Source organism: Chanodichthys erythropterus, chromosome 11, assembly GCF_024489055.1.
Source record: "Chanodichthys erythropterus isolate Z2021 chromosome 11, ASM2448905v1, whole genome shotgun sequence".
Classification (NCBI taxonomy): Eukaryota; Metazoa; Chordata; class Actinopteri; order Cypriniformes; family Xenocyprididae; genus Chanodichthys; species Chanodichthys erythropterus.
Window position 1 is genome coordinate 5,542,889 of NC_090231.1, and position 27,634 is coordinate 5,570,522.

Consider the following 27,634-nt stretch of genomic DNA (forward strand, 5'->3'; position numbering starts at 1 on the left):
CCTTTAAATCCTCAAGAGCAAAAATGCACCATTATGGTCTGCTGATAAAACATGCCAGCAGAGGTCATTGTTTATCAGGAGCATATAAACCAAATCAGTGGATTTGTAAGAAGGCATTTAACTAATATATCATATTTAGTCAATACTGAGAGATTTACACTCAAACTTTTCTGAATTTATGAACAGTGCTTAGAAATCACATTTTTAATTACAACAAACTTGAAAGTAATTAAATATTTGTAGGGTGTTCTTGTATTATGCAAAATCACAGCCTCCTGGACAACAGAGTCAGAAAATAACATATGACCCTGGACCACAAAACCAGTCCCAAGGGTCAACTTGTTGAATAAATAAGCTTTCCACTGATGTTTGGACAATATTTGGCTGAAATATTTGAAAATCTGGAATCTGAGGGTGCAAAAAAATCAAACTATTGAGAAAATCTCCTTTAAAGTTGTCTAAATGAAGTTCTTAGCAATGCATATCCACTCACAAAAATACATTTTTGATATATTTATAGTAGGAAATTTACAAAATATCTTCATGGACCATGATCTTAACTTAATATCCTAATGATTTTTTGCATAAAAGAAAAATCTACAATTCTAACCCATACAATGTTGGCTATTGCTACAAATATACCAGTGTGACTTATGACTATTTGTGTCACATATTAGCTAAAAGTCAAAATTTGTCCCCTGAAAATGATTTTCAGAGGTATTTTTAACCTTCATAAGAACTATATTTTCTAATTTTATGAAAACACAAAGAGTAGCTGTAAATAATGCCCAAGATAACATAACACAGTACCAGAAGAATATAGGCTACCCTTTTCAATAACTGATCTGCATCTGCAATAACTGTATTTCAATTTTCCTGCGTTTCACAGCAGTTTTAGAATATCATGTTATTATTTTTTTCTTTTTTGGAGTTTGACAGTAAAATTACCATCCACCTTCATTGTATGCAGAAGAGCAGTTCACATTTTCTGCTAACATCTCCTTATTTTGTTTTGAATACAGTCATACAGGTTTGGAAAGACATGAGGGTGAATAATTAATGACAGAATTTCATTTTTAGGTGAACTATTGTTTCAATTGCTAATGCAAGTGTGTTAGTGGTAAAATCATCATGAAACGGTTTCTGACAGACAGAAAGATTTAATGCGAGCAGTGTAAAGATATTAGTGTGAAGTGTGGATTTGTTGACAGATGTGATAAATGGAAAGTTCACCCAAAAATGAAAATTCTGTCGTTTTTTTTTTTTTTTTTTTTTGCCTTAATGTTATTCAAACCTAGATGACTTTATTTCTTTGATATGCAAAAGGAGTTGTTTGACAGGATGTCCTGACTGCTCTTTTCAAAGTCAAAGTGTTTTGTCATATGCCATGAGAACGAAGTACAATGAAAATCTGTCTTACTTGAATTGTTCTCCACAGACTATAGACAAGACAGAATACAATGAACACTATACAAAATATAGGCTACATAAATGCAGATAAGAAATATATAAGTATATTATTTTTTTTAATATACTTATTTTTATTTACTTATTTATTTTTTTCTGTCATATCAGTTTTTTTTTGCACGGACTGTTTCTGCATGTTGCACTGATATGCCAGTAGGTGGCGACAAGTGACTGTCTTGATTCGATCATTAGCTTAATTCAACCAATTTATTAAAAAACACTACGTTCTCACAGCAGGTAAATGTGTCCCAAATCTGTTTTTGATGTGACTCATATCTGTTTTCCCCATGAGAGGGTGAACAGTACAAACCACATGGAATTTGATCTTTTCAATTCAGATTTGTGCCATTTCCACATGTGGTATTAAACCCGATACAGGTCAGATGTTTTGTAATGCGACCGCAGTGTAAACAGTCATGCAATTTTTACATCACTCGAGATCGACAATCGTCACGATTCTTCGCTCATGGGAGTCTATTCAAAGATTTTACATACCCAATGTTATCAAGACAGTTGCGAAAGATAGTCAGTAGAAGAACAGTGATGTGTCAGAACGGTCAGAACTCGTGAGTATTACCAAAGAACACTAACAAGAAACGACACTCAATAGAACGTTCCATTGCAACACCGGCGCCCAGCAGCAGCCCTGCGTTTCCGCCATTTTGGGGTGAAAGCGAGTCGCACTAGTTTCTATGGCAATATCAGCTGCTTTGTTAAAAAAAAAACGTACATTAAAGCTGAAATCCAACCTGAATGATGACAACATAGAAAAAAATACTATCACTAGTGATCATCAAATCCTTTTTACAGTTTATTTTACACATAATGGGTCTCATTCATGAAACATTCGCAAATATACGAGTAAATATGCGAGTGATTTGCGCGTAAAGAGACTTTCCCGAAAACTCTTCTCCTGATTCACAAATACTTCGTAAACGTCAGAAGTGATAGTGAAATGTGTGTGTGTGTTATTGAATTCCAATCAGTCGTAAATGGGACGCGCGTGCACGCTCATTCTCAATTACCATAAATCCCGCCCATTAAATCCGACTGACAACTATATATGGGCATCATATTATGACACCAAACGAAGGATTTTGGACATTTTATAGGAAACAATTTCCATAACAAATAAGGGGCCATTAGTTTGCCCAACCGTATTGAAATCTATATCCATTATTTGATTAAAGTGCTCCGTTTGCAGACGCTATTACTGCCTCTCACAATAAAAGTAAAAAGAAAAAAACGTATGTAATTACTGTATATAATATTTTTTCAAAATGCTGTGTAAATATGTACCCTATTAAGGTGAATTAAAATGCAGCCTTATTAATGAGCAAAACGTTCGGATGTTAAACGCACTATTTACGCGTGGCTGGGAGCAGGTGTAGATTTCTTTCGTACCAACTAACATTTGGAAAATACGAACATTTTAATGAATCCGAAAATTTACGCCAGAACCACTTTACTCACGATTTACACAAAAATTTGTTCTGCTCGTGTTTCATGAATGAGACCCTTTGTGTTTAAGTCTTCCACTTTTTTTTTCACAAAACCTTAACTCAGTCAGTTTGGGATAAAATTCTTTGAAGTTCAAGTATTAGCATTATAGACACTGAATTAATACCATTACCAACATATGAAATTAAATTAAGGACATGCATCAGAAACATTGGAAATGTTTGACAATAAATATATGAATATAACAGCTTGATTTTGCAGCTTTGTCTAATGTCCATTAAAGCAAAATAGTCCAAAAGGAATTATGCGATAACGGACACAGCACTGAATCATGTATTATAAGATCATTATGTTTGTAGCGTGATTAAAATGTACAATATAGCCTATTTCAATTCAGACCTGGTGATACTATTATTATTATTACTCCACCAGGTCTAAGATATATTGTTCGCTGCAAACATGATGATCTTAAATTTATTAATTATTAATTTACTTTTAATAAATGTGTAAAGTTGCATAAAACGGGAATACTCAATAAAGTAGGCTAACTACGTTACCTCAGATGGATGAATGGTTGGATTCCTCAACTGGTAAAATAAAACATATATAAGACAATACAACATTTACTGTGGGAGCCATACAATTTACTGGTGACTAAATTTAAAAAACTGTTCTATTGCGCTTCTGTTTTGGCAGTGAAATTCAACGATTTTGGGTGCGTAAGATGTGAAGCATTCAATGGTCCAACCGGAGCGCCACCTAGTGGCTGTTACCCAAAAAGTATCAAAGTGTCGCCTCTTGGGTTCTAAGCTCTTTGGTATTACAGAGACAAGCGAAACATGTGGGCGCGTATCATAAAAATGTCAAAACTCTGCTCTCTTTGTCACATCATTGTCTTTATTTTTCATATTGTTTGCGCATAATTTCGCTGGCTTCCGCGGCAGATCACACTATAAATAAACGTGTAATTGCTTACTTTAATGCCCTCTGTGTTTACTTTCGCATGACATCGTGCTGTGTGTGTGTTGCCAATCCGCGATTTTCCTGCAGAATCAGGATACTTTTTCACTGTTGCTGTGTGTTGAAGCTACCATACTAACGCGATATTTACCCTGGAACGCGATTTTACTGGGATACCCCATGAAACGTGATTGGGCTAGTTTTGAGATGAAATTGAGTGGATTATGTAGTAAAAACCTGACAACCCAGTTTGTATTGTTCTTTTGCGCATGCAGGTCAGTTCAGAACCATGATCTGTTCACATTGAAATCTGATATTGGCCACATTTAAAACAACAATTTGAACAGCTATACAAAAAAAACGGAAATGAGCATTAAGTCTTGCAGTGTGAACGTAGCCTAATTCATTCTGGAACGAAACCTGTCTGTAAGTGAATCATTCAACCCATTCAAAAAGGCTGATTCAGTTCAGGAATGTGATGAAGTCATTGAATAGTTCACTTACCCCATTCGTCCAAACTCACTGAATCATTTAGAAACGAAACACTGCTATGGTTTTGTTCAATTGCTTTGGGTTTGTTTGGAACTCTCTTATTGACAAAGCAAAAACAGACAATGTTGTGTCTAAAATGTTAGTCAGTTCAAACGTCTTATTTATTAAACTGTTGCTTAAAAGCAATATCGCACTCTGACACTCGGTATTGTGATGTTTATCTGAATGTTGCAAAGGTTTTAGTGCATAGTTAATGTGATCTAAGACACCTAGACTTGAGGAAAACCGACAGCCACAAACATGATGGAGAAAAGCAAATTTAGTTCTGATAAACACTCCTGCAGCATTTGCTTGCAGATATTTTGTCCAAATATCTTTTTAGGGGCCTGCTGTATTGAATCAGACTGCTGAGACAAATAAGAAATTGAAATGCTTAAATCTGCTTCTATTGAGGGAAACAAAGAAAAGCAGAGAGAAAATTGAAGTCTAATGTCTGTGGGACTCTTTTAGGGCTCTACTCTCATCTTCTCATCTTCCCTCCCAGGTACTTTGAACACTCTTATATTTACTTTCTCTCTCCTGCCTTGTACACTAGCAGCCTCTGTTCCTGTAAGTCATATCAATGGCTGGTTTTGGGTTTCTGAACATAATCTCTCAATGGGACGCATTGTGGAGACTGCCTGTGGATTCAGGATAAATGTGAGTTTGCTGGCTTTGCCAGAGTTTTATTTGTCACATCATTCAACAGGCTTGTTTTAGCTGTAGTGCACAGAATAAAAACCGCCAAGCCTTTACACAGAAGAAAAATATATTGCACAGTTGCTTGTTCATATCTTGGGAGACTTAATGGAGTTCTCACTTGGGTTTCCTGTAAGTATTAATTTGGTCTATAATTATTTAGGATTAATAAGAATAGACACAAATGAGATATTTGTATAGAGTTGTAAATTGATCCATTATTGCAAATTACAGCTCGGATCAGTTGGTTTTAGAGGAATCTGATGAGAAGTTATGTATATATAATCTCAATTATATATTGAGATTATTGACATTTGATTGCAGACTTTACTACCTTGGCAAATTTGAGTAGTTTGAGAGACATGGGATTTGTGGGGTCTTTTTCTCAGAAGAAAAGGCTGGTTTCCATGTGATCTCAGTTTAATTTCCTTGCTGTCAGTTGTGATATTACAATTATCTTTTTTGTGATTTTTTTTCTTTTCTTTGAGTTGGTTTAAAAAAAAACTTGTTTTGATATAGTGCCTCTAAAAAAAAAGCTGCTTTTTAGGAAGTTTTTCATTTGTACTTTTTAAAGAGTCATTTTAATTGCCACAAATCCTCAGTTGTCAAGTTGGTAATGTTTTAGTTATGTTTCTCTAACTCAACTAGTACATCTCGGCTATATCAACACAAAGATCTTGACTTTGATTCCCAAACATTGTTTACATTAAATTTATAGTTTTCATGCATTTTAAGTCTCTTTGAAAATAAGCATCAACCAACAGGTTTCCCGAATATTTTATGTTATTGGAACTGTTAAAATGTTTATAAGTTTTATGTTATTTCATGTAATATTTAATGTTAGAAAATAAAGCAATAACACAAACCAGGGTTTTTAAATTGTATAATCAAACATTCAGGTGGGGGCTCTGGAGGTGGTCTAAAGGCTGGAAACACACAGATACTGGGATACTATCTCGCCTATCTCGCTCTCTTTTGCTCTTTTTTCTCTTTTGTGTATACTTATTTTGTATAAGTCTTCTGGCACTCCTGGACTCTTTGGTATTGGCCTATATCTATGTCCCCTCGGCTCTGCCTGGGACCGTCGTCCTTACGGCTCCACCTAGCTCTCTTGTCCCTCCAGTTGTCGCTCTGCCTTCATCATAGACTTCTGGGCCTTCGGCTGTACTTTGTCCCTCCACCCCTTCAACTCTGCAGGGCTCCGCCTTCCCTCCAGCTCCTCACTGCCACTTCTCCATGTCAGTCTTTCACCACCCTGGCTGCTCATCACAGCGGCTACGCTTTGGCCTCCAGAATCTACGGTATCGCCCTGTTTCTAATTCTCCTCGGCTCCGCCTGGGACCGTCGTCCTTACGGCTCCACTGGGATCCCTTGTCCCCACGGCACTATCTTGGTCAGTCATCGCTCTGCCTACATCACAGACGGAGGGCCTTAAGCTACGCCTCATCTCTCCACCCCTTCGGCTTCACCTTCCTTTGGCTCCGCCTCAGCCCTACGGCACCCTGAAACCACCTCAGCCGCCCGTCACTGCAGCTCTGTCTTGGCCTCCAGGATCTACGGTGTTGCCCTGTCTCTATGTTTCCTCAGCTCCAACTCTCCAGGCTCCACCACTAGTGGTTGGACATCTGACTCCCCCTGGCTCCTCCCACCATTAGTTCTGTCATGGGCCTTGGTCCTGGCTGTGCTTTGGGTCACCAGCTATCTCCTCCCTCCAGTATCTCCTCCCTGGCTCCTTCCTCTGTCATCTCTGCCTTTCTTCCAGCTCCACCTTGGTCCTCAGTCCCACCGGCTCCACCTCAGTCTTCCAGCACCCTGGCTCCACCTCTGCCACTCATCACCACAGTTCTACCTTGGCCTCCAGGATCTACGGTGTTTCCCGGTCTCTGTCTTCTTGGCTCCACCTGGGTCTCCAAATCTCCTGGCTCCATCGCTGGTGGTTGGACATCTGACTTCACCCTGGCTCCTCCCACCATTGGTTCCGCTGTGGGCCTTCGTCCTGGCTGTGCTCTGGGTCGCCAGAAATCTCCCCTCCAGCATCTCCTCCCTGGCTCCTTCCTCCGTCATCTCCAGAGGGTGTTCCCCTCTGCCAGCTCCTCCCAGTATCTCTCTGTTTCCAGCCTTTAGACCACCTCCAGAGCCCCCACCCTCCCTCCTCTGTTGGACGTGCCATCTAGGAGGGTGGTCTTACTAGTCTAGTTTACTTTCATAGTGTTTTGGTTTTGATTTTCCCCTGTTCCCGTTTTACCTGTGTTCCCGGTTATTATTAGTTTCTTTCTGGTTAGTTACACCTGTTTCTTTTTCACCTAATGAGCTCACCCTGTGTATTTAAGCCCCTGGTTTTCCTCAGTCCCTTGTCCTGTGTTACAGTTATATTTTAAGTTTGTAGTGCCTTCATTGTTCCTAGTGTTTATTACAAGTTTTGTAAATCTTCCTACATCACACATTCTCTCTGTGGATACAGCTACATGACACTAAGGTGAAAAAAACAACATTTTCTGAAGGTTAGCTACACCTCTTTTCATAATTCAGACTTTGTTGAATAAGAAAACAAATTTGACTTTCCACAGAGTTTCCACTAGGCATATTTTTCATGCTGTTTCTTGAAAATTTTAGTAATTCATGTGGATATTAGATTCATAACTCAGCAAGTTATATAATGTTCCTCTCTCTCCCTCTCTCCCTCTCTCTCTCTCTCTCTCTCTCTCTCTCACACACACACACACAGAAACAGAAGGAGATGGTTGTATTATTCATAAAAAAGCACAAAGCTTAAGGTTTGGTCAGACGAGTATCAATGAGCAGAATTAGGAAGTATTAAAAAAAGCAAGAGTGTCACATGTCATTTTCCCATTACACACACACACACACACACACACACACACACACACACACACACACACACACACACACACACACACACACACACACACACACACACACACACACACACACACACACACACTAAATCTGCTTTTATCAAGCTTTCAAACACCAAACCACATCTAGAGAGACCCTCTGAATACAGAATAGAGTCGAGCAGATCCTGCCATTGTCTCTGGTATTATTTTGATTCTTACTGTGCTGCATTTTTGCTAATGGATACTAGTGCAGGCCAGAGTGAACGTGAGCGGCTTTGATGGCATCCGTGCTGTCACAGTCCGTCTTTGATCCCGCATCCTGCTGCTCTAAATTGTCGATTCCCTGACTTCGTTGCACATGGTTTTGAAGTCCAGAAAACATTGTGATGTTTGTAGCAGTTGCCATGGCCACAGAAACTCACTCTATATCCTTGGGCATTTTACAGTTTTCATGCAGAACTGCAATAAAATAAATAAGTGAATAAATACACATTTTCTCAGTATCTTTGTCTTGTTGTCCTGTAAAAATATCTCTGAAAACATCCCTAATACAATAAATGCATTTACAAAATACAAATAAATTTACCCGCAAAGCATATTTGTATGGGTAGTTTTTAAAAAATATATACATTTAATTTATCTTAGCCCACTGTCTTTTATTTATAGGCATGCTACAGTGTATATATATAGAGAGAGAGACACACACACATTTCTATGCATTTACACAAATGAAAATGCAAAGAAAATGAAAAGCTCACAGGAAAATGCATGAATTAACTACAACATCAATTATTAATAGGTTCTCTCATGTTTTTTTGTTGTTGTTTTTTTAATGACAGCCATGACAAAAATTATGTCTGCACAATTTGGCATGTTTCATTGCGTTATTACAAATAAAACAACTGACTCCAAACACAACTACATAATATGCTTACAAAATCTTTAACAAATTTTGGACCCACTTTATATTAAGTGGCCTTAACTACTATGTAGTTACATTTAAATTAATCATTTGATACAATGCACTTATTGTGTACATACATGTTTTTACATTTGTAGTTATATTTTACATCTTGTAATTACATCTACATTAATAATTACACTGTTGACCCATCCCTTACACCTTACCCCTAAGACAAAATTGTCTGCTAAAATACAGATTAGTAGTATATAGAGAAAACAAAAACACCAGTAACACATGAGATGTGTATCTGTGAATGATTGGTTTGATAATAATGGTGAGTTTTGTTGTGATGTTTCTAGGCATTATTCAGAGAGAGTCTGTAAAGCAGCCTGAAGTTCGGCTCATCTCCATCTTCTCTCTGGCCACATTGGACATCCCTGCTGAGTACATACTGCACAACCTGGAACAGTAAAACGTGCTGGATCTCAGTATCAGCCACACAAAATTCAGTTACCATCAAGATTTGACACTCAAAATATGTACAAATATAATTCCATAAAATCTGCTCTGTGACATTATTGATTTGTCTTCATTTTAAATGGCTGAAAAGCAAATCAGGTGAGTTTTATTTATAGAGGAAAATAGCTAATAATCACTGTATAGAGCATGATTGGAGGGTTAACTGACTGCTGAGATGTGCTTCCCTTTTAAAAACACAATGCCACACAACCTACACTTCCCAGCATAAGTGCTCCCAATAAGTTATTTATTAAAGTGTTTACATTCACAAACCACTGTTCATTTTAACAGAAAACCAAGCTTACTGTATGCGAGATTTGGCATGGCAGAAAGTATGCAAAGAGCGCTCCCTGTACAATCACTAAAAAGCTGTCACTCATCTTAGTTCATCACAAAGTTCTTATACAATCAATGAATCTCTTACATAATGTCTACACTTTGTTTGATATAATGAGAGGATTTGTGAGCGTGAAGAACTCAGAATCCACTTACCGCTCAATCCCTGGAGTTTTTGTTCAGTGCTAATTTAAACGCCTCTGATTGGCCATTGCGTTAAAAAAATCAACAGATATGTTTGTGATTGGCTACTCTGCTCAACGCTGCAAAAACATGTTGTAAATAGAAACCTTTAACGCTTTCCAGAGCGCAAACACAGCATTGCAGAGATACAGCCTTAGAGTCGTTTTGGCATCATGCCATCAACTTTGTTTCTTTAATCAAATTTTAATCAAAAGTTATTAGCATTTTAGATGACAAGGTGACGCTGTCTCAAAAAAAGTACCTTCAGAGCATGATGCAGATGATACTTGAGTTTTGTAAAGATACGCCAATGTGTTCGCAAAATATAGCATTTATGTCAAATTTAAAAATTTCCAAATATGGGGAATTTGGCATTGCTTGACATGCTGCACCGAATCTAAATAGACTAGTGTTGTTGTTTTTTTTGGCCAAACTGTTCAGAAGTTATAAGCAAAAATGTCAATTTTTCAAAAATCCTGACCACTAGGTGGCACTGCACCAAAATTGTTCAGGTATCCTCCACCTTGTCAAGTTTGGTCAGAATACGCTAAAGCGTTGCAGAGATATAGCCTAAAATCCATTTTGGCGTGCTCTTCGTTGAATTCTTATGCGCATTATTTCAGAAAACTTAGACAAATGGTGTCTGAAGATGATCTGGTTCAAATTTTATGAAACTGGAATAGGAGTAGTTCAAAAAATTAAAAATCAGAGGAAAAAAGTATTTTGTTTCTAGCCCTTATGGTTCAAAAGTTATTAGAATAAACGTGAGTGCAACTTTGGACAGTTGGTGGCACTAGAGGGATTGAGTTAGAGACTCCAAAATTGCTGTAGTTAATGTTTAGACTGTTCTCTACATGTGTGCCATATTTCATAACTTTCCCAAAAGCGATTCTATGGGCTGCCAGCAGATATGTTTGTGATTGGCTATTGCCCAATGCTGCCAAAACACGTTGTAAATAGAAACCTTTGACGGTTTCCACAGAGCAAATACAGTTAGCACTGTATCGTTTGCCAAATCTGTTTCACCAGTATGCTATTATGACAGAGAAAACTGATTCTAGACCTGCAGCAATTGACAGCTTTTCCCTCTAAAAGCAACAAGAAGCAGCAGCAGCAGGCAGTGGTTTGAGTGAGAAATTTCCAGGCTAGTCTGAACAAGTCCATGGCCAGGGAAAGGCTAAGATTTGTTCAGCCTTACACACCCTCCACCTATGCTGTAGAGTAATAATACAAACAATACAAGTACACAAAAACAGGATAGTATTTTAACATGGAAAAATATTTGCTTCACCTTTAATATGATTCATAACATGCCATTCAATTAGATGTGTTCTTAGTTGGATAGCGAACAGTTTGCCTAACCATAACCAGTTTTTTCAGTATGATTCTCATTTCTGAAACTCATAATATGATTTGTGTTGATGTTTTTAAATGTACTTGTGTAGAGTCAGGCCATTAGCTATTGCTACTTGATCTGACCCTTATGAATGACTTTTACTGACAACTTATTCAATTTTATTGATTTTGTTAATCCAGTTAATTTAGATGTTTCCACATGTTTTTTAGCAATTAATTGTAACTTAATATGTGGCCTTTGAAGACGATGCTTTCACAAATAGGTTGAACTCTTTTTATATAGTGTGGTTCCTTTTGTACACCAGTAATCTGTATTGTTGTTTCAGCCTGCCAGCTAAACTCTTTAATGGAGGCATTGCTGGATTGATTGGTGTCACTTGCGTGTTTCCAATTGATCTTGCAAAAACACGCCTCCAAAACCAGCAAAACGGATCTCGCATCTACACTAGCATGTATGTTTTATGCTGATTTCATTGTCTGAGCAAATGAATTCCTGCTTGTGTACATGCATATATGTGTGTGGATGTGTTTCATTCGCAGGTCCGATTGTCTGATAAAAACTATCCGATCAGAAGGATTCTGTGGGATGTACAGAGGTGATCACAATGTGATACTGTTTCTTAATGTATATGTTGGTTTCATATCATTTGTGAGTGTTTAAGCTTGGAAAAACTCCATTATTTATCCCCCTTTTCTTCTTGATATCTTTCCTTCACACTTTTGTCTCTAGGAGCAGCTGTTAATCTGACTCTGGTAACTCCAGAAAAGGCCATTAAACTGGCAGCCAATGATTTCTTCAGACACCAGCTCTCCAAGGATGGGTGAGAATAAAAACACTTTTTACATAAATAAATGGGGGAAAAACAAACAAATCTATTTATATTATTTAGATGTTTAAATTTGAATTCTGCAATTTAAAAAAATATTGAGGTACAGTCAGGTATTTACAATTACATAAAATTTAAGTACATTCTCAGTTTATATAATTATATTATATTACTATATCCGAAATATATAATTATATTACTATATGTGGTTAGCTGTTTTACTTTTTAACCCTGTAAATTTCAAAGGGTAGTTTTTTTTTAAGGTAAATTTATGTAATAAAAAGTATAGAACTTAATATTCTTAACTACAAAAATTGAACATTTCCATTTTTTCCCCCCAGAAAAATACACACAGTTTGACACTATACTATATGGGGTAAATCATTACACAATTGACATAATTTGAGTAGAGTTAGTAATTAGTAATTAGTAATAATATTAGTAATACTAATATAATTAGTAGTACTTTTGTTTGAAGTAAGCAATACTATCTTCCACAACATAGCTGTAACTTAAAGGACTTTTAAGCTAAATTTAACTTGAAACAGTAGAATAGAATTTTTTATTATAAAATATATAACTGCAGACCAACTGCAACAATAAGCAATTAAAGACATTTTAAAATCATTTTAATAAAAAGGGCTGAAAATCATAAATACAGTCACTCGTAATATGATTTAATGGTTTATCACTTTCAACCAATAGGTGTCGCTGTTTTTTAATCAAAATTGAATCAAAAGTTATTAGCATTTTTGAAAATTTAATTATAACTTTTGACCACAAGGTGGCACTGTCTCAAAACTTTTTGAGTACGTTCAGGGCTTGATGCTGATGAAACACCAAATAGTTTCACACCAAATAGTTTTAGGAACTCAGTTCTAGGCTCAAGCCACTAGGATAGTTCCCAAGAACTCATTTCTCCCCCGGGCCATGTTCCTGGTTGCATTCACACCGGGAATAGGAACTCTGAAGCAGCCGTCTTTAAGCGAGCCATTTACAAACGCTAAAAAGCGGTGGATGGAGGATGCCGTGATCGGAGCTGTGTTTGTTGTGTGTCGTGGGTTACGTGATAACAGAGATGGAATGTAAACGCATAATTTATGCGACTGAAAGAGCAAAAAGTGGGGCTAAGAGACAAAATTTCCTATGACAACTTTCACTATTACATATCATCAAAGCGGAGAAAAGTTCACAACTGAATCTAAAGAGACCAGTTTCGTGTATGTTTTTGGACAAGCCATTCAGAAATTATGAGCAAAAATGTCAGTTTTTTATATCTCCTGACTACTAGGTGACACTGCGCCAAAACTATTCAGGTATCCTCATGATTGTCATAACACACACCAAGTTTGGTAAGAATATGATAAAGTGTTGCAGAGATATAGCCTTAAATCCACTTTGGCGCACTCTTATTTGAATTCTTTTGCATGTTATTTGAAACCGTTCGACAAGTCAAGTTAATTTATTTATATAGCGCTTTTTACAATGTAGATTGTGTCAAAGCAGCTTTACATTGATAAATGGTACATAATTTTGGCCGTACAGCAGCTCTTAAAGAAATGGGGTCAATGCAGGCAGATCAAAGCACTGTTGAATATCAAATGTCAAGTGTCCCCAACTAAGAAAGCCAAAGGCGAAAGCGGCAAGGAACCCAAACTCAAACAGGTGACATCAGGTGGCAAACAGGTGTTAAGAAAGAGAAAAAAACCTTGGGAGAAACCAGGCTTAGTCGGGGGACCAGTCCTCCTCTGGCGAACACTGCTTTGTTACGATCCAGGTCGCTATCATAAGTCTGATAGGAACGCAACATTCAAAGTATTTCACAAGTTCGTTTCCTCATAAAATCTTTAAGCTAATAAGGTTAAGCGTATTTGGTTTGCTGTCCGCTGTGGAGGGGCTCGAGGAAGCAGCTTCAACTCGAGCTAGGATATACCCCAAAGGGACTACTAGTGCCTGGAAGAGGAGTACACTCTAAAAAATGCTGGGTTAAAAACAACCCAAGTTGGGTTGAAAATGGACAAACCCAGCGATTGGGTTGTTTTAACCCAGTGGTAGGGTTAAATGTTTGCCCAACCTGCTGGGTAGTTTTATTTAACTCAACTATTGTTTAAAAATTACTGTATTGCTTAATTAAAATTAACCCAAAGTATGTTGGAAATGAACATTTATTAATGTTCAATGAATAATTATTAAACAATAAACATTTATTAAATTGCTTATTAATAAATTTATATTAATAAACTATTACATTTATATTAATAAAATATTAAAGCTTATTAATAAACATTCACCTTTGTATATTATTGTTGTCTCTAATTCAATCTGGTTTTTAATTTCCCAACTATTTTGGGCTCATTTTAAGCTAGCCATATAGCAATTTTTAAACAATAGTTGGTTTAAATAAAACTACCCAGCAGGTTGGGCAAACATTTAACCCAACCGCTGGGTTAAAACAACCTAATCGCTGTCCATTTTCAACCCAACTTGGGTTGTTTTTAACCCAGCATTTTCTAGAGTGTACAATAGATGAGATGCCTAAATTATGTGGTGGAGTTGGGGAGGTGGAGGTGCAGTAGCTGCTTATATACTCTGCACGTAATTGAAAGATTACGGTTCCCTCCTCTTGAGATTATGTTTGAATTTCTCTAATTGAAAGATTAGATGGGTTCACTCCTCCCAAAATTACGTTGTGAACTTATTTCAAGTTGACAAATCAACTTGAATTCCTTAACTTTTTATCGCCATGGTCTGAAGATGATCTGGTTCAACTTTAATGAGAATTGGAGCAACGTCCTAGGAGTAGTTAAAAAAAATTCAAAATGGGTCAAAAGTTATTAGCATAAACGAGAGTGCAAATTTGGACAGTTGGTGGTGCTAGAGAGACTGAGTTAGAGACTCCAAAATGGCTGTGGTTAACGTTCAGACTGTCTGAACATTAACCCGCAAGCGGTTAAATGGGCTGCCATAGACTCAAAAGCAGAAGAATATGAACACTAACGATCACAATAGGTGCCTACGCACTTTCAGTGCTTGGCCCCTAAATACACGTGACAACTTGCAACAATCTGACATTTATGGAATTACCATTTTGTACAACCAAAGTTCAACCTTTCAGAATAAACCTTCATTATATAGTGATTTGTATTCATTTAAATGAATTCATTTGCTCATTTGCATGACTCATTTACAGGGAATGTGCTCAGCAGTGGAACGTAATGGAAGTAATAACTTATTTAACAGTTGCACTGATTTAGAAAGAGGAATGCTCATTTTTCAATTTATTCTTTTTTTGCTGAGGGCATAATGTAGGCTGGACGAAATCTCAGATCTACTTCTTATTTTTTAAGGGATGGATTTGCACACAGAGTTTTGAAAACAGAGCTGATCTGATAAAAGCCGTCCATAAGCTTCTGCATTATAGATAGATATTGCAGTTTGAGTCAGTACACCTTGAATACTGGAGCTCTGTGAGCATCTCTGTGGTGACTAATAGCTAGACTGCTAAATTATTGATTAATACAGTCCAGTAGACGGCAATGAACAGATAAATTATTCAAATAAATGTGTGTGAGTGTGTGTTTGGGTGTGTGATGTCATCACGTACGGTAAGGGTCAGACCCCAGATCTTCTTGTTTACAGAGGAAATGGTCTTATCGTCATCTAAAAATAATGCTCCTTCCTTCTCTCTCCCTCTTTATCTTTCTGTTTTTCTGGCTCTCTCCCAGACAGAAGTTGACGTTGTTTGGAGAAATGTTAGCTGGCTGCGGGGCGGGTACCTGCCAAGTTAGTCACTCTCTCTGCTGCACTTAAATGACCCACATTTCTCACACACACAAAACTTTACTTGCTTAAAGTAATGTCTGGCTTTAATACAACTTAAAAGGAATAGTGCTCCCAAAATGCAAATTTACTATGTTGTTGCAACCCCATATAAAATTTTTTTGACAGAATGTCCAAGCCTGTGTTTTCCAGAAGTTTTTGGTTGGAAGACTTCTTTGTTTTCTTATGCTCACCGAAGTTGCATTTGTTTGATTAAAAATACAGTAAGACAGTAATATTGTGAAATATTATTACTATTATTATTTTAAACAACTGTTTTCTATTTTAATACATTGAATAAATTGAATTTATTCCTGTGATCAAAGCTAAATTTTCAGTATTCAGTATCACATGATCACTCTAATATGATTATAATCATTCATTTATGATTTTTATCAATGTTGAAAACAGTTGTGCTGCTTAATATTTTTCTGGAAACTGATTCTTTATGAATAGAAAGTTCAAAAGAACATAATGTTTTTGTCTTTACTGTTTCCTTTTGATCTATTTAATACATCCTTGCTGAAAGTAATAGTTTTTTAAATGATATAATTAAAGGGGAAAAATTGTACTACCTGACTAAGGAAAAACAGAAGGATGCTGTTGTCTTACATTTTGCCAAATAGGTAGGAAAACTTCAACACCCATAATGCTCTGGGCATGTTGTTGTCCAAGGCCACTCCCACCAGTCTGCTATGGATACGCTTACCAGAGTCAAATATACAGCCTTGCTTTAGTAGAAATACTTCTTAGCAAACTTTTAGTCAAAATTTAAAGAGTAAGCGTTTAGCAGGAGTGAATTACTTTTAGTTTCCTGTGAAGGATCCGGTGCATTAGGCTGCAAAGAATTGTAAATACGTAGAGAACTGAAAAACATCCATGTTTGTAGTCGACATTTCAAACTGGATGACCACGAACACAGTGTTTTAGCTCAAACAGATGAGATGCAGATACGTTTAAAGAGTAGACAAAGTACAATACAATATACAATGATAAACCTACTCTTACAATAACTGTTAGTGGGCGGGGTTACAAAAATGCAGAAGTATAATCTGTAGTTTGCCCTGGAGCTGTCAAAATAAACGTGAAAAATAAACGTGAATTTTTCAGTCCAGGTAACACAGAGAATGAGTAAACATTGTTCATTTACATATACTACAGACACTGGAACAATACAAAACGGGTTGAAAATTGTCAAAGTTACACTTTATATTGAATCCTAAACATTCCTTCAATCTTACTACCATAACTAACATCGGTCTCTCTGCCGTCTGTGTTTTGTCAGGTGATTGTAACCACTCCTATGGAGATGCTCAAGATCCAGTTGCAGGATGCCGGCAGAATAGGTGAAAGATATAAAACTTTCTGTTTTACTGCCATGCCATGCATACTATTTCTGCATTGTGTTGTGTAATATGTATTGTCTGAAACATACAAAATGTCTGTATGTACAGGATACTGGATGATATGCTACATTTGGCAAAATGTACACTACATATGTTGCATCCCACAATGCAATGACCTTGAACACAATATCAACCGTAGATCATTACAGGACAGCACTTGCTGAATTAAACATGAAATGTGGACATGTGACAACATTGTAGTGTAGAACAGCATGAAACGTTGCTACATAATATATATAATTTATATATAATGTATGGATAGACACACACACACACACACACACACACACACACACACACACACACACACACACACACACACACACACACACACACACACACACACACACACACACACACACACACACACACACACACACACACACACACACACACAGAGATAGTGGTGTATGATTCCAGACATGTAAATAATAGTTATTATAAATAATAGTGTCTAAAACAACATGCATAAAGCAACAATTACATTTTGAAATTATTATTAATGATGAAAACAGCTGCTTAATGATTTTGTGGGAATTGTGATCCATTTTTCAGGATTTTTAAAAAAATAGAAAGTGCTAAATAAATAGAAGTATTAATAATAAAAAGTCTTACTGACCAAGCTTTTGGACAGTATTGTATATACTGCAGAAATAGTATGATTTATATGCTATGTTTCTGACAGAGGCCCAGAGGAAGCTAATGGGCCAGCATGGCGGAGGAGGCGGGGCCAAAGTGAATGTTGTCCGGCTGAAGTCTCCCACAGCGCTCCAACTCTCTAGAGATCTGCTGAAGGACAAAGGCATCGCTGGTCTCTACACGGGACTGGGGGCCACTCTATTACGGTAGTCTGACAAAGTCACTCAAACTGTGGGACGCTTTTTGTCATAATGTGCTTTCTCTCCGTCCTTTATCTGACACTAGTGAGATCTCTCTTTTTCTCTCCCTCAGGGATGTGCCCTTTTCCATCATCTACTTCCCACTGTTTGCTAACCTGAATAGCCTGGGCAGGAGGAACAGTGATGGTTCAGCTCCATTTTACATCTCCTTCCTCTCTGGCTGTCTGGCAGGCTGCACTGCAGCTGTCGCGGTCAACCCTGTGGACGGTGAGATGGTCTGCATTGTATGACTGCATTTATTTGATAAATTCATTGTGAAATATTACAACAATTTAAAATGACTGGATATATTTCAAAATTATTCATAAAATGAATTTTCAGCATCATTACTCCATTCTTCAGTGTCACATGATCCTTATTCTAATATGATGATTTGATGCTCAAGAAACATTTCGGATTATTATCAATGCTGATATTGTCAGGGTTCTGTCACTTCGGCCTAGTTTATTTCTTGGTTTTGTGACAGAGCTCTGACACTCCCGTTCTTGTCGTGTTGTTCATGTGCTTGTGTCTTTGTTTTGTTTGGTGTGAGCACATGGCTTGTCATGTGTTTCTTTGTGCCATGTGCTCTCATGTCTATTGTCTTGACCCCGCCCACCTTGTTACCTGATTATTGGTTGATTTGCCCCACCTGTCCTCCCTCGTTACCTGCCTTGTTTGCTCTCCTATTTATTCTCCTTGTGTTTGCAGTCCTGTGCTGGTTCATTGTCATCATTTTCCCTGGTGTAGTTAGTCAAGTCAAGTCAAGTCAAGTCAAGTCAAGTCGTGTCCTGTTTTTGTCAAGTCTGTTTTCCCCCATGGGGTAGTTTTTGTTGTGTTTTTGTTTTATTTTTTTTATTATTAATAAAAGCCCTCTTCCCTGCAAATTGAGTCCTCGCTCCTTCCCACCTGACAGATATATATGATAGAGGATTGGGGCCAAGCAATAATAAAAAAAATAAAACCATCTTGAGATTAAAGTCATTAAAATATGAGAAAAAACATGTTAAATTTCAAGAAAAAAAGTCGAGATAAAATGATGAGAATAAACTTGTTAAATTATGAATTTGTTCTCATAATTTAACGACTTTTTTCTTGTAATTTAATGACTTTATTCTCAATTTTATCTCAACTTTTTTCTCGAAATGTAACGAATTTGTTCTCGTAATTTAACAACTTTTTTTTTGTAATTTAATGACTTTATTCTCAACATTTTTTCTCTACTTTTTTCTTTAACGAGTTTATTCTCAACATTTTATCTCAACTTTTTTCTTAAATTTAACGACTTTAATCTCGAGATGGTTTTATTTTTTTATTATTGCTTGGCCCTAATCCTCTTCCGTACATATAGGATTATTTGTTGAACAGAAAGTTCAAAAGAAAAGCATTTATTTGAAGTATAATCTTTGTAACATTGTCTTTACTGTCACTTTTGATTAATTTAATGCATCCTTGCTGAATAAAAGTATTAATTTGTTTAAAAAACAAAAACAAAAAAAATGTGAAACAACTAGAAATCTAATTTCACATTGACCATAAAATTTAATGGAGCCAAAATCCAGGATTGATTGGGCATAATCCACAAAAGTCCTAAAAAATAAGGAAATGTTGGGAATGTGTTCATTTAGTTGAAACATCAGTGTTTATTCCTCAAAAGATCAAGTTTGTTTTCCTAAATATAGTTAGCTGCATTTTTGTCAATGGCCTACAGCATCCGAACTGAAATGGAATCTGTGGAATAAGTGACTGATTTAGGACACTCTACAGACCATATACGGTACCTCCATTCTTTATACAAATAGTGCTCCTCACATGAAGTACACAGGAAATTGGAGTTGATTTCAGTTGCTAAGCTAACACATGACAAACATAAAAATGCACAACACACAGATATAAGGTTAAAAACCTTTCCTATTAGATTAAAATATCTATCTATACATTTTTTTTTTAATTTAACAAATTTAGGGTACAGTTTTCCCCTATTTTAGTGTCTTACACCCAAACAGTTCAAAAGTAATCTTAGAATGAAAAACAAATCACAAAAGATTGGTATGTGTGTAATAGTGTGTGACACTTTATTACGACAAAAAATTTTTTTTTTTTAAATGCAATTAAGTCATATGTCAGTAAGCCAATATCAAAGTGATTGCATCTGATATTTCATTTTAGCTCTTAAAGGGTTAGTTCACCCAAAAATGAAATTTCTGTCATTAATTACTCACTTTCATGTCGTTCCACACCCGTAAGACCTGCTCCAGCAGCTGGCAGTCTAAGTATCTCAAGTGGCAAATGTGGTATAAAAAAGTTTCCATTTTCCCCCTAAGCAAACATTACATCATGTCATAAATATCTTTACAATGCCTGCAGTAGCTAAGTTTACATGGACACCTTTTGTGTGTGTTTTCGAACACAGTGTTTACATGAACGCTAAATAAGGTGATGGGGTTAATGTGAGCATTTATAGGTGCTTCTCAAAATAACGGCTGCATCCTAGTGAGATTGTATCCTCCTTACACTGTAAAACATATTTTCATGATTTGTTATCACAACATTTTCTCTTTTGTCAAAACAACTTAGATAATTAATGGGGTTCAGATAACATAATATTTTGAGTTTCTGTTGATTAAATCAAACGCCTTCATTGTATTAACAACATATTTTAATTTCAATTAACTCAAAATTTTAAGGCAACCAGGTAACTTACTTTTTTAAGTTAAACCAACAATTCTTTTTTTACAGTGTAGTCCAGTCCTTCTCAGCACTGAACGCTAGAATAAAAATGTCTAGTAAGTGCACATGGCTACGTCACACATGTTCCCGTGGGCAGAGGATCACCAATTCCCTCAATGCTGTGGTGAAAAATAGTGGAGCAATATCAGAAAGGAGTTTCTCAGAGAAAAATTGCAAAGAGTTTGAAGTTATCATCATCTACAGTGCATAATATCATCCAAAGATTCAGAGAATCTGGAACAATCTCTGTGTGTAAGGGTCAAGGCCCAAAACCATACTGGATGCCCGTGATCTTCGGGCCCTTAGACGGCACTGCATCACATACAGGAATGCTACTGTAATGGAAATCACAACATGGGCTCAGGAATACTTCCAGAAAACATTGTTGGTGAACACAATCCACCGTGCCATTCGCCGTTGCCGGCTAAAACTCTATAGGTCAAAAAAGAAGCCATATCTAAACATGATCCAGAAGCGCAGGCGTTTTCTCTGGGCCAAGGCTCATTTAAAATGGACTGTGGCAAAGTGGAAAACTGTTCTGTGGTCAGACGAATCAAAATTTGAAGTTCTTTTTGGATAACTGGGACGCCATGTCATCCGGACTAAAGAGGACAAGGACAACCCAAGTTGTTATCAGTGCTCAGTTCAGAAGCTGCATCTCTGATGGTATGGGGTTGCATGAGTGCGTGTGGCATGGGCAGCTTACACATCTGGAAAGGCACCATCAATGCTGAAAGGTATATCCAAGTTCTAGAACAACATATGCTCCCATCCAGACGTCGTCTCTTTCAGGGAAGACCTTGCATTTTCCAACATGACAATGCCAGACCACATACTGCATCAATTACAACATCATGGCTGCGTAGAAGAAGGATCCGGGTACTGAAATGGCCAGCCTGCAGTCCAGATCTTTCACCCATAGAAAACATTTGGTGCATCATAAAGAGGAAGATGCGACAAAGAAGAACTAAGACAGTTGAGCAACTAGAAGCCTGTATTAGACAAGAATGGGACAACATTCCTGTTCCTAAACTTGAGCAACTTGTCTCCTCAGTCCCTAGACGTTTGCAGACTGTTATAAAAAGAAGAGGGGATGCCACACAGTGGTAAACATGGCCTTTTTGGAGATGTGTTGATGCCATGAAATTTAAAATCAACTTATTTTTCCCTTAAAATGATACATTTTCTCAGTTTAAACATGTGATATGTCATCTATGTTGTATTCTGAATAAAATATTGAAATTTGAAACTTCCACATCATTGCATTCTGTTTTTATTCACAATTTGATCAAGTGTCCCAACTTTTTTGGAATCGGAATCATGAACATTTTGGATGACATGGGGGTGAGTAAATTATCAGGAAAATTTTATTTGAAAGCGAACTAATCCTTTAAGGATACACTCAATGCATCCTTTAAAATGAGCTGAATGAAGGATGTGAAATGAAGGTTGACTTCCAAGGATCCTTCAGATTGAGACGGCCTTCAGCGGTGCTTGATGAGGTGACAGCTGAGATACGCAGCCTTCCGTTTGAGAAGCACCCTATATGTCACAAGCTTCAAATTGGAATTAATCTTTTGACCTGCACACACTGCACGAATATACAGAGTTTCCCGTTGTTGGCACATACTAACCGACCTTTAACCACTTTTTATTTTTTTATTTGTTTTAAAAAAGTTATCTGTTTCGGGTTCTAATTAGGAGATGACAAGCACATGAAGCTTTGTGCCATGCTGCTTATTTTAATCAAGCTGTAGATGAGAGTCTGTGGATGAGAGTCGGAAGCAGGTGGGACAATGTAATGGGGTGGTTAAAACCTTTTTTATTCCGTTTGATAGGACACTTGATCGGTTTGAAAACCGGAACTGGAATGTTCTGCACATGTGCAGTGATGTAGAGATGGAGTAATGACGTATGATGCACAGAATAAATAAATAAATAATAAATGACTGTCGTGTCAATCTAATATCCTCTTCGTATGTGAAGTGGTGCAAGATAGTCAACATTTATGCGATTAAAGTCGAGTCGACGTCTACTAGTCGCTGATGATGAAGTCATTAATGAACAAATAAGCCTGAGCCTCGAGCTGAGACTCGAAACCTTGTGCACAGCTATGGCATATGACACAGCGCTGCCCACGAGGCTATTGTCCTACATTACAGCTTACTTTTATCAGTTCTTTGGGTTGTTATATTTCTCACAGATTTCTGCTCGTTCTAAATCAGATACAGATAAAGTAGCACAGTAAGATTAGATTGATATGAATGCATTAGTGAGAGAGCGATTGAGTGTGTGAATTAATTTTAGCTGGCAGCGTCTCTCTACTAATAGTGAAGCTGTGGGTTTTAGTTACTACGAATGTATGCTAGAACGTTTCAGTTTTTGAGCTATTGTATTGATAAATCACAGAACAGTGTTGACAATACAGTTCTGCTCTACTAAATGTTTCCGTGTGTACAATCTGCACGTGATGTACTAGCTATACTGTGTGTGTGTTAGGGCTGTCAAACGATTAATCGCGATTAATCGCATACAAAATAAAAGTTTGAGTTTGCATAATATATGTGTGAGTAATGTGTGTAAATAATATGTATATATAAATACACACAAATGACAATGTATATATTTAAGAGAAATATGTTATGTACAAAAAAAATGTATTTATATATAATATAAATTATATAAAAATATAAATAAATACATATACTTGTAAATATTTCTCAGATATATACATGGATGTGTTTGTATTTATATATACATAATAATTACACACAGTACACCCACATATATTAGGCAAACTCAAACTTTTATTTTGTATGTGATTAATCGTTTGACAGCCCTAGTGTGTGTTACAATGTAGCAGCGCATTCGTTTAGAACGGCGATTAACCTGCGCGTACAATAAGCTGTTTAAAATGTGCATTCACTGATCAATATTGATCATCCAGATCAAAAAATATCTTGTGGAGCATGCATTTATTTGTCATTTTAACTGTTGGATATGGAGCATACAAGTGGACTTCAAAGATTTCTTATCCTGTTGCGCCCTCTATAGGCCATTATCAGCGGCTAGTCGACATCACTCTTAAAGGATTAGTTCACTTCACAATGAAAATTTTGATCATTTACTCACCCCCATGTCATCCAAGATGTTTATGCCTTTCTTTCTTCAGTCAAAAAGAAATGAAGGTTTTTGAGGGAAACACTGCAGGATTTTTCTCCATATAGTTGACTTCACTGGGGTTCAACGGGTTGAAGGTCCAAATGTCAGTTTCAGTGCAGCTTCAAAGAGCTCTACATGATCGCAGATGAGGAATAAGAGTCTCATCTAGAGAAACCATCGGTCATTTTCTAAAACCTTATATACTTTTTACCCACAAACGCTCGTCTTGCACTGCTCTGCGATACGCCACACATTGCGTAATCATGTTGGAAAGGTCACGCGTGACATAGGCAGAAGTACCGCGGTAGAGCAAAATCTAGAGATCTCATTTTCTCCTCCAACTTCAAAATGTCCGACATCGTTGTTTTACCTTTTTTGTAAAGTGCGTTTGACTTAATCTTTGCATGATTGCTTTGTAGTCACCGGATCGGTACTTCCGCCTACATCATGCGTGACTTTTCCAATATGATTACGTAATGCGTGGCGCATCGCAGAGCAGCATTTGTGGATAAAAGTATATACATTTTTATTTTTTTAGAAAATGACTGATCATTTCTCTAGATAAGACTCTTATTCCTCGTCTGGTATCATTTAAAGCTCTTTAAAGCTGCACTGAAACTTTAATTTTGACCTTCAACCGTTTGGGCTCCATTGAAGTCCACTATATGGAGAAAAATCCTGGAATGTTTTCCTCAAAAACCTTCATTTCTCTTCAACTGAAGAAATAAAGACATAAACATCTTGGATGACATGGGGGGTGAATAAATTATCAGGAAATTTTAATTCTGGAGTGAACTAATCCTTCAAAGCGTCATGACAGAGCATTAAAGTCGACTAGTCTGTGTGACCTCTAGTTACATGTGACTTTTTTATTCTGACTATGCTACTAGTCCAATTTTAAGGGTCCATGTAAACACATCTAGTCTCTTATAGATGACAGAATTTTTTTAGAATGCAAACTAATCATTTGTATGTGTGTGTGTTTGTGCTGCAGTGCTAAAAACCAGGCTTCAATCTTTGGCCCGTGGACGTCAAGATGACACTTACAGCGGAGTGAGAGACTGTATCCGGTAAGCTGACTCTAACATACAAGTTTATTTCCCCCATAACACAAAAAGTCTTTCATCACTTTGTTTCTTATTTTTATTCTCTAAACATCTTGTAATCTTCCCCACAGTAAGATTCTCCATCGCGAGGGTCCCTCCGCGTTCCTGAAGGGGGCGTACTGTCGCGCACTGGTCATCGCTCCGCTGTTCGGCGTCGCACAGGTGGTGTATTTCCTAGGAGTCGGTGAATTTGTTCTCAGTCTCCTGCATGGACAAAAACACTGAATCTTTACTGTGGACGGAGCCGCTGATTTTGGAACAGCTACTTGTATTCAAACTGCAGCAATAATAATAAAATGATAAATTGCTATACACTAAAAAAAAAATGTATGTAGAAACAATTCTTACTCAGCAATTGTTAGTAAGTTTCACAAATAATTACAAAGAATCTGCAAGTAACACATTGATTTAAGTGCAATATATTGTAATAACAGTAGAAGGAATGAAATGTATTTTCTTGTAAAATGTACTCCAGTAATTTTTGTTTTATTTACAACTTTACAAAAAGTAAAAAAAGTGTAGGTTTCATATCAGCATTAAAAACAGCATCAGTACAGGATGACAATAGCTCTGTTCCAAAAACTGCATATCTAGTGTCCTGGTAGGGGGTCACTTATATATTTTATTAATCATAAATTAGGTATCATTTCGAAATTGGACGTTGCATTACCATGGAAATGGAACTTAAAGGGTTAGTTCATCCAAAAATGAAATTTCTGTCATTAATTACTCACTGTCATGATGTTCCACACCTGTTAGACCTTCATTCATCTTCTGAACACAAATTAAGATATTTTTGATGAAATCCGAGAGTTCTCTGACTCCTCCATAGACAGCAATATAATCAACACTTTCAAGGTCCAGAAACAGTCGACGTGACTGCAGTGGTTCAACCTTAATGTTATGAAGCGATGAGAATACTTTTGTGCGCAAAAACAAAACACAAATAAGGACTTTATTCAACAATTTCTTCTCTTTCCTGTCATTATCATTATGCAGGTGATGCAGTAAGCACAGTGAAGGCTTCCCGAGTTTACGTCCGAATGCCAGCTCAGTATTGGCCAAAGCTGATCACGTGACCAGCACGATGTATGCGTGTGACGCTGATGCAGGAGCCGGCCAATAGTGAGTCGGTGTTCTGACGTAGATCCTGGAAGTGCTGGACGTCAACAACATAGGACAATGACACAGAAGAGAAGATATTGTTGAATAAAGTCATTGTTTTTGTGCACGAAAAATATCCTCGTCACTTCATAACATTAAGGTTGAACCACTGCAGTCACGTCGATTGTTTTAACGTTGTCTTTAGTACCTTTCTGGACCTTGAAAGTGTTGATTATATTGCTGTCTATAGTCATATACCTCTCGGATTTCATCAAAAATATCTTAATTTGTGTTCTGAAGATGAATGAAGGTCTAACAGGTGTGGAACGACATGAGAATGAGTAATTAATGACAGAGTTTTCACTTTTGGGTGAACTAACCCTTTAAACCTTTCAGAGGGAACAATTTTTGTGATATCAATTTCAAATTTTGAACAAAACTTGATTAGACATGAGGCTTTGATTTTCTAGCAATTTTTTTGTCCAAATTATTTTGTTTTTTCAGTACACTTGCTTTACATAATTAAAATTAAATGTAAACTTTTGTACACTTTATTTCTTTTAAGCTGCTTTCACTTCTGCAATCATCTGTTGAGTCTTTAAAAAGAAACCAACCGAAGGTCTGTCATTCCAAAGCATTCATGAATTACAACCGTTTAAGTTTGGTTAACATGATAATTTAATCCAAAACTACAGATTTTTAAAAAGTAATTATTACTTTTATTTAGCATGGGTGTATTAAATTGATCAAAAGTAACAGTAAATACATTTATAACTTCTATTTCAAATCAGTGCTGTTCTTTTGAACTTTCTATTCATTAAAGAATCACAGTTTCTACAAAAATCTGTGTTTTTAACATTGATAATAATCATTAGATGTTTCTTGAGCAGTAAATCATCATATCAGAATGATTTCTGAAGGATCATGTGACACTGAAGACTGGAGTAATGATGCTGAAAATACAGCTTTGATCACAGGAATAAATTACATTATACTATATATTCACATAGAAAACAGCTATTTTAAATTATAATAATATTTCACAATATTACTATATTTATTTTTTGACCAAATAAATGCAGACTTGGTCAGACTTCTTTCAAAAACATTTAAAAAATTATATTATCGGCAATGTATATCTTCAGCCACACAGAATATTTTTCATTTAATTTCTGATTATTGCAGTTTTTTAAAAGATATGTTCAGAATGAGTCATTTATGGATAAATGAAACATTTTAATTCATGTTCAAATGTTCAGCGAAATGAGAATGATTCTTTGCAGTATGAAATCTGTTACTTTCAAGCTTGTTTTTATGATTAAAATCAA

At 36.6% G+C, this 27,634-nt stretch overlaps 1 protein-coding gene across 1 annotated transcript; it reads left to right on the top strand.

The window, feature by feature from the left end:
• Positions 1-9,403: 9,403 nt before the first annotated feature.
• On the top strand, positions 9,404-25,427 carry slc25a22b (solute carrier family 25 member 22b). Its single transcript, XM_067400320.1, has 10 exons — positions 9,404-9,498; positions 11,601-11,726; positions 11,815-11,870; positions 12,005-12,095; positions 15,827-15,884; positions 17,206-17,266; positions 18,012-18,171; positions 18,278-18,432; positions 25,091-25,166; positions 25,274-25,427. The coding sequence occupies exons 1-10, from the start codon at positions 9,479-9,481 to the stop codon at positions 25,425-25,427; spliced, it is 957 nt and encodes a 318-aa protein (XP_067256421.1). The 5' UTR covers positions 9,404-9,478.
• Positions 25,428-27,634: the final 2,207 nt, after the last annotated feature.

Coding starts and splice junctions, on each gene's coding strand:
- slc25a22b (XM_067400320.1), top strand. CDS start 9,479: ATGGCTGAAAAGCAAATCAG. Junction 15,885..17,205: donor GCGGGGCGGGTACCTGCCAA/GTTAGTCACTCT, acceptor GTGTTTTGTCAG/GTGATTGTAACCACTCCTAT. Junction 25,167..25,273: donor GGAGTGAGAGACTGTATCCG/GTAAGCTGACTC, acceptor TCTTCCCCACAG/TAAGATTCTCCATCGCGAGG.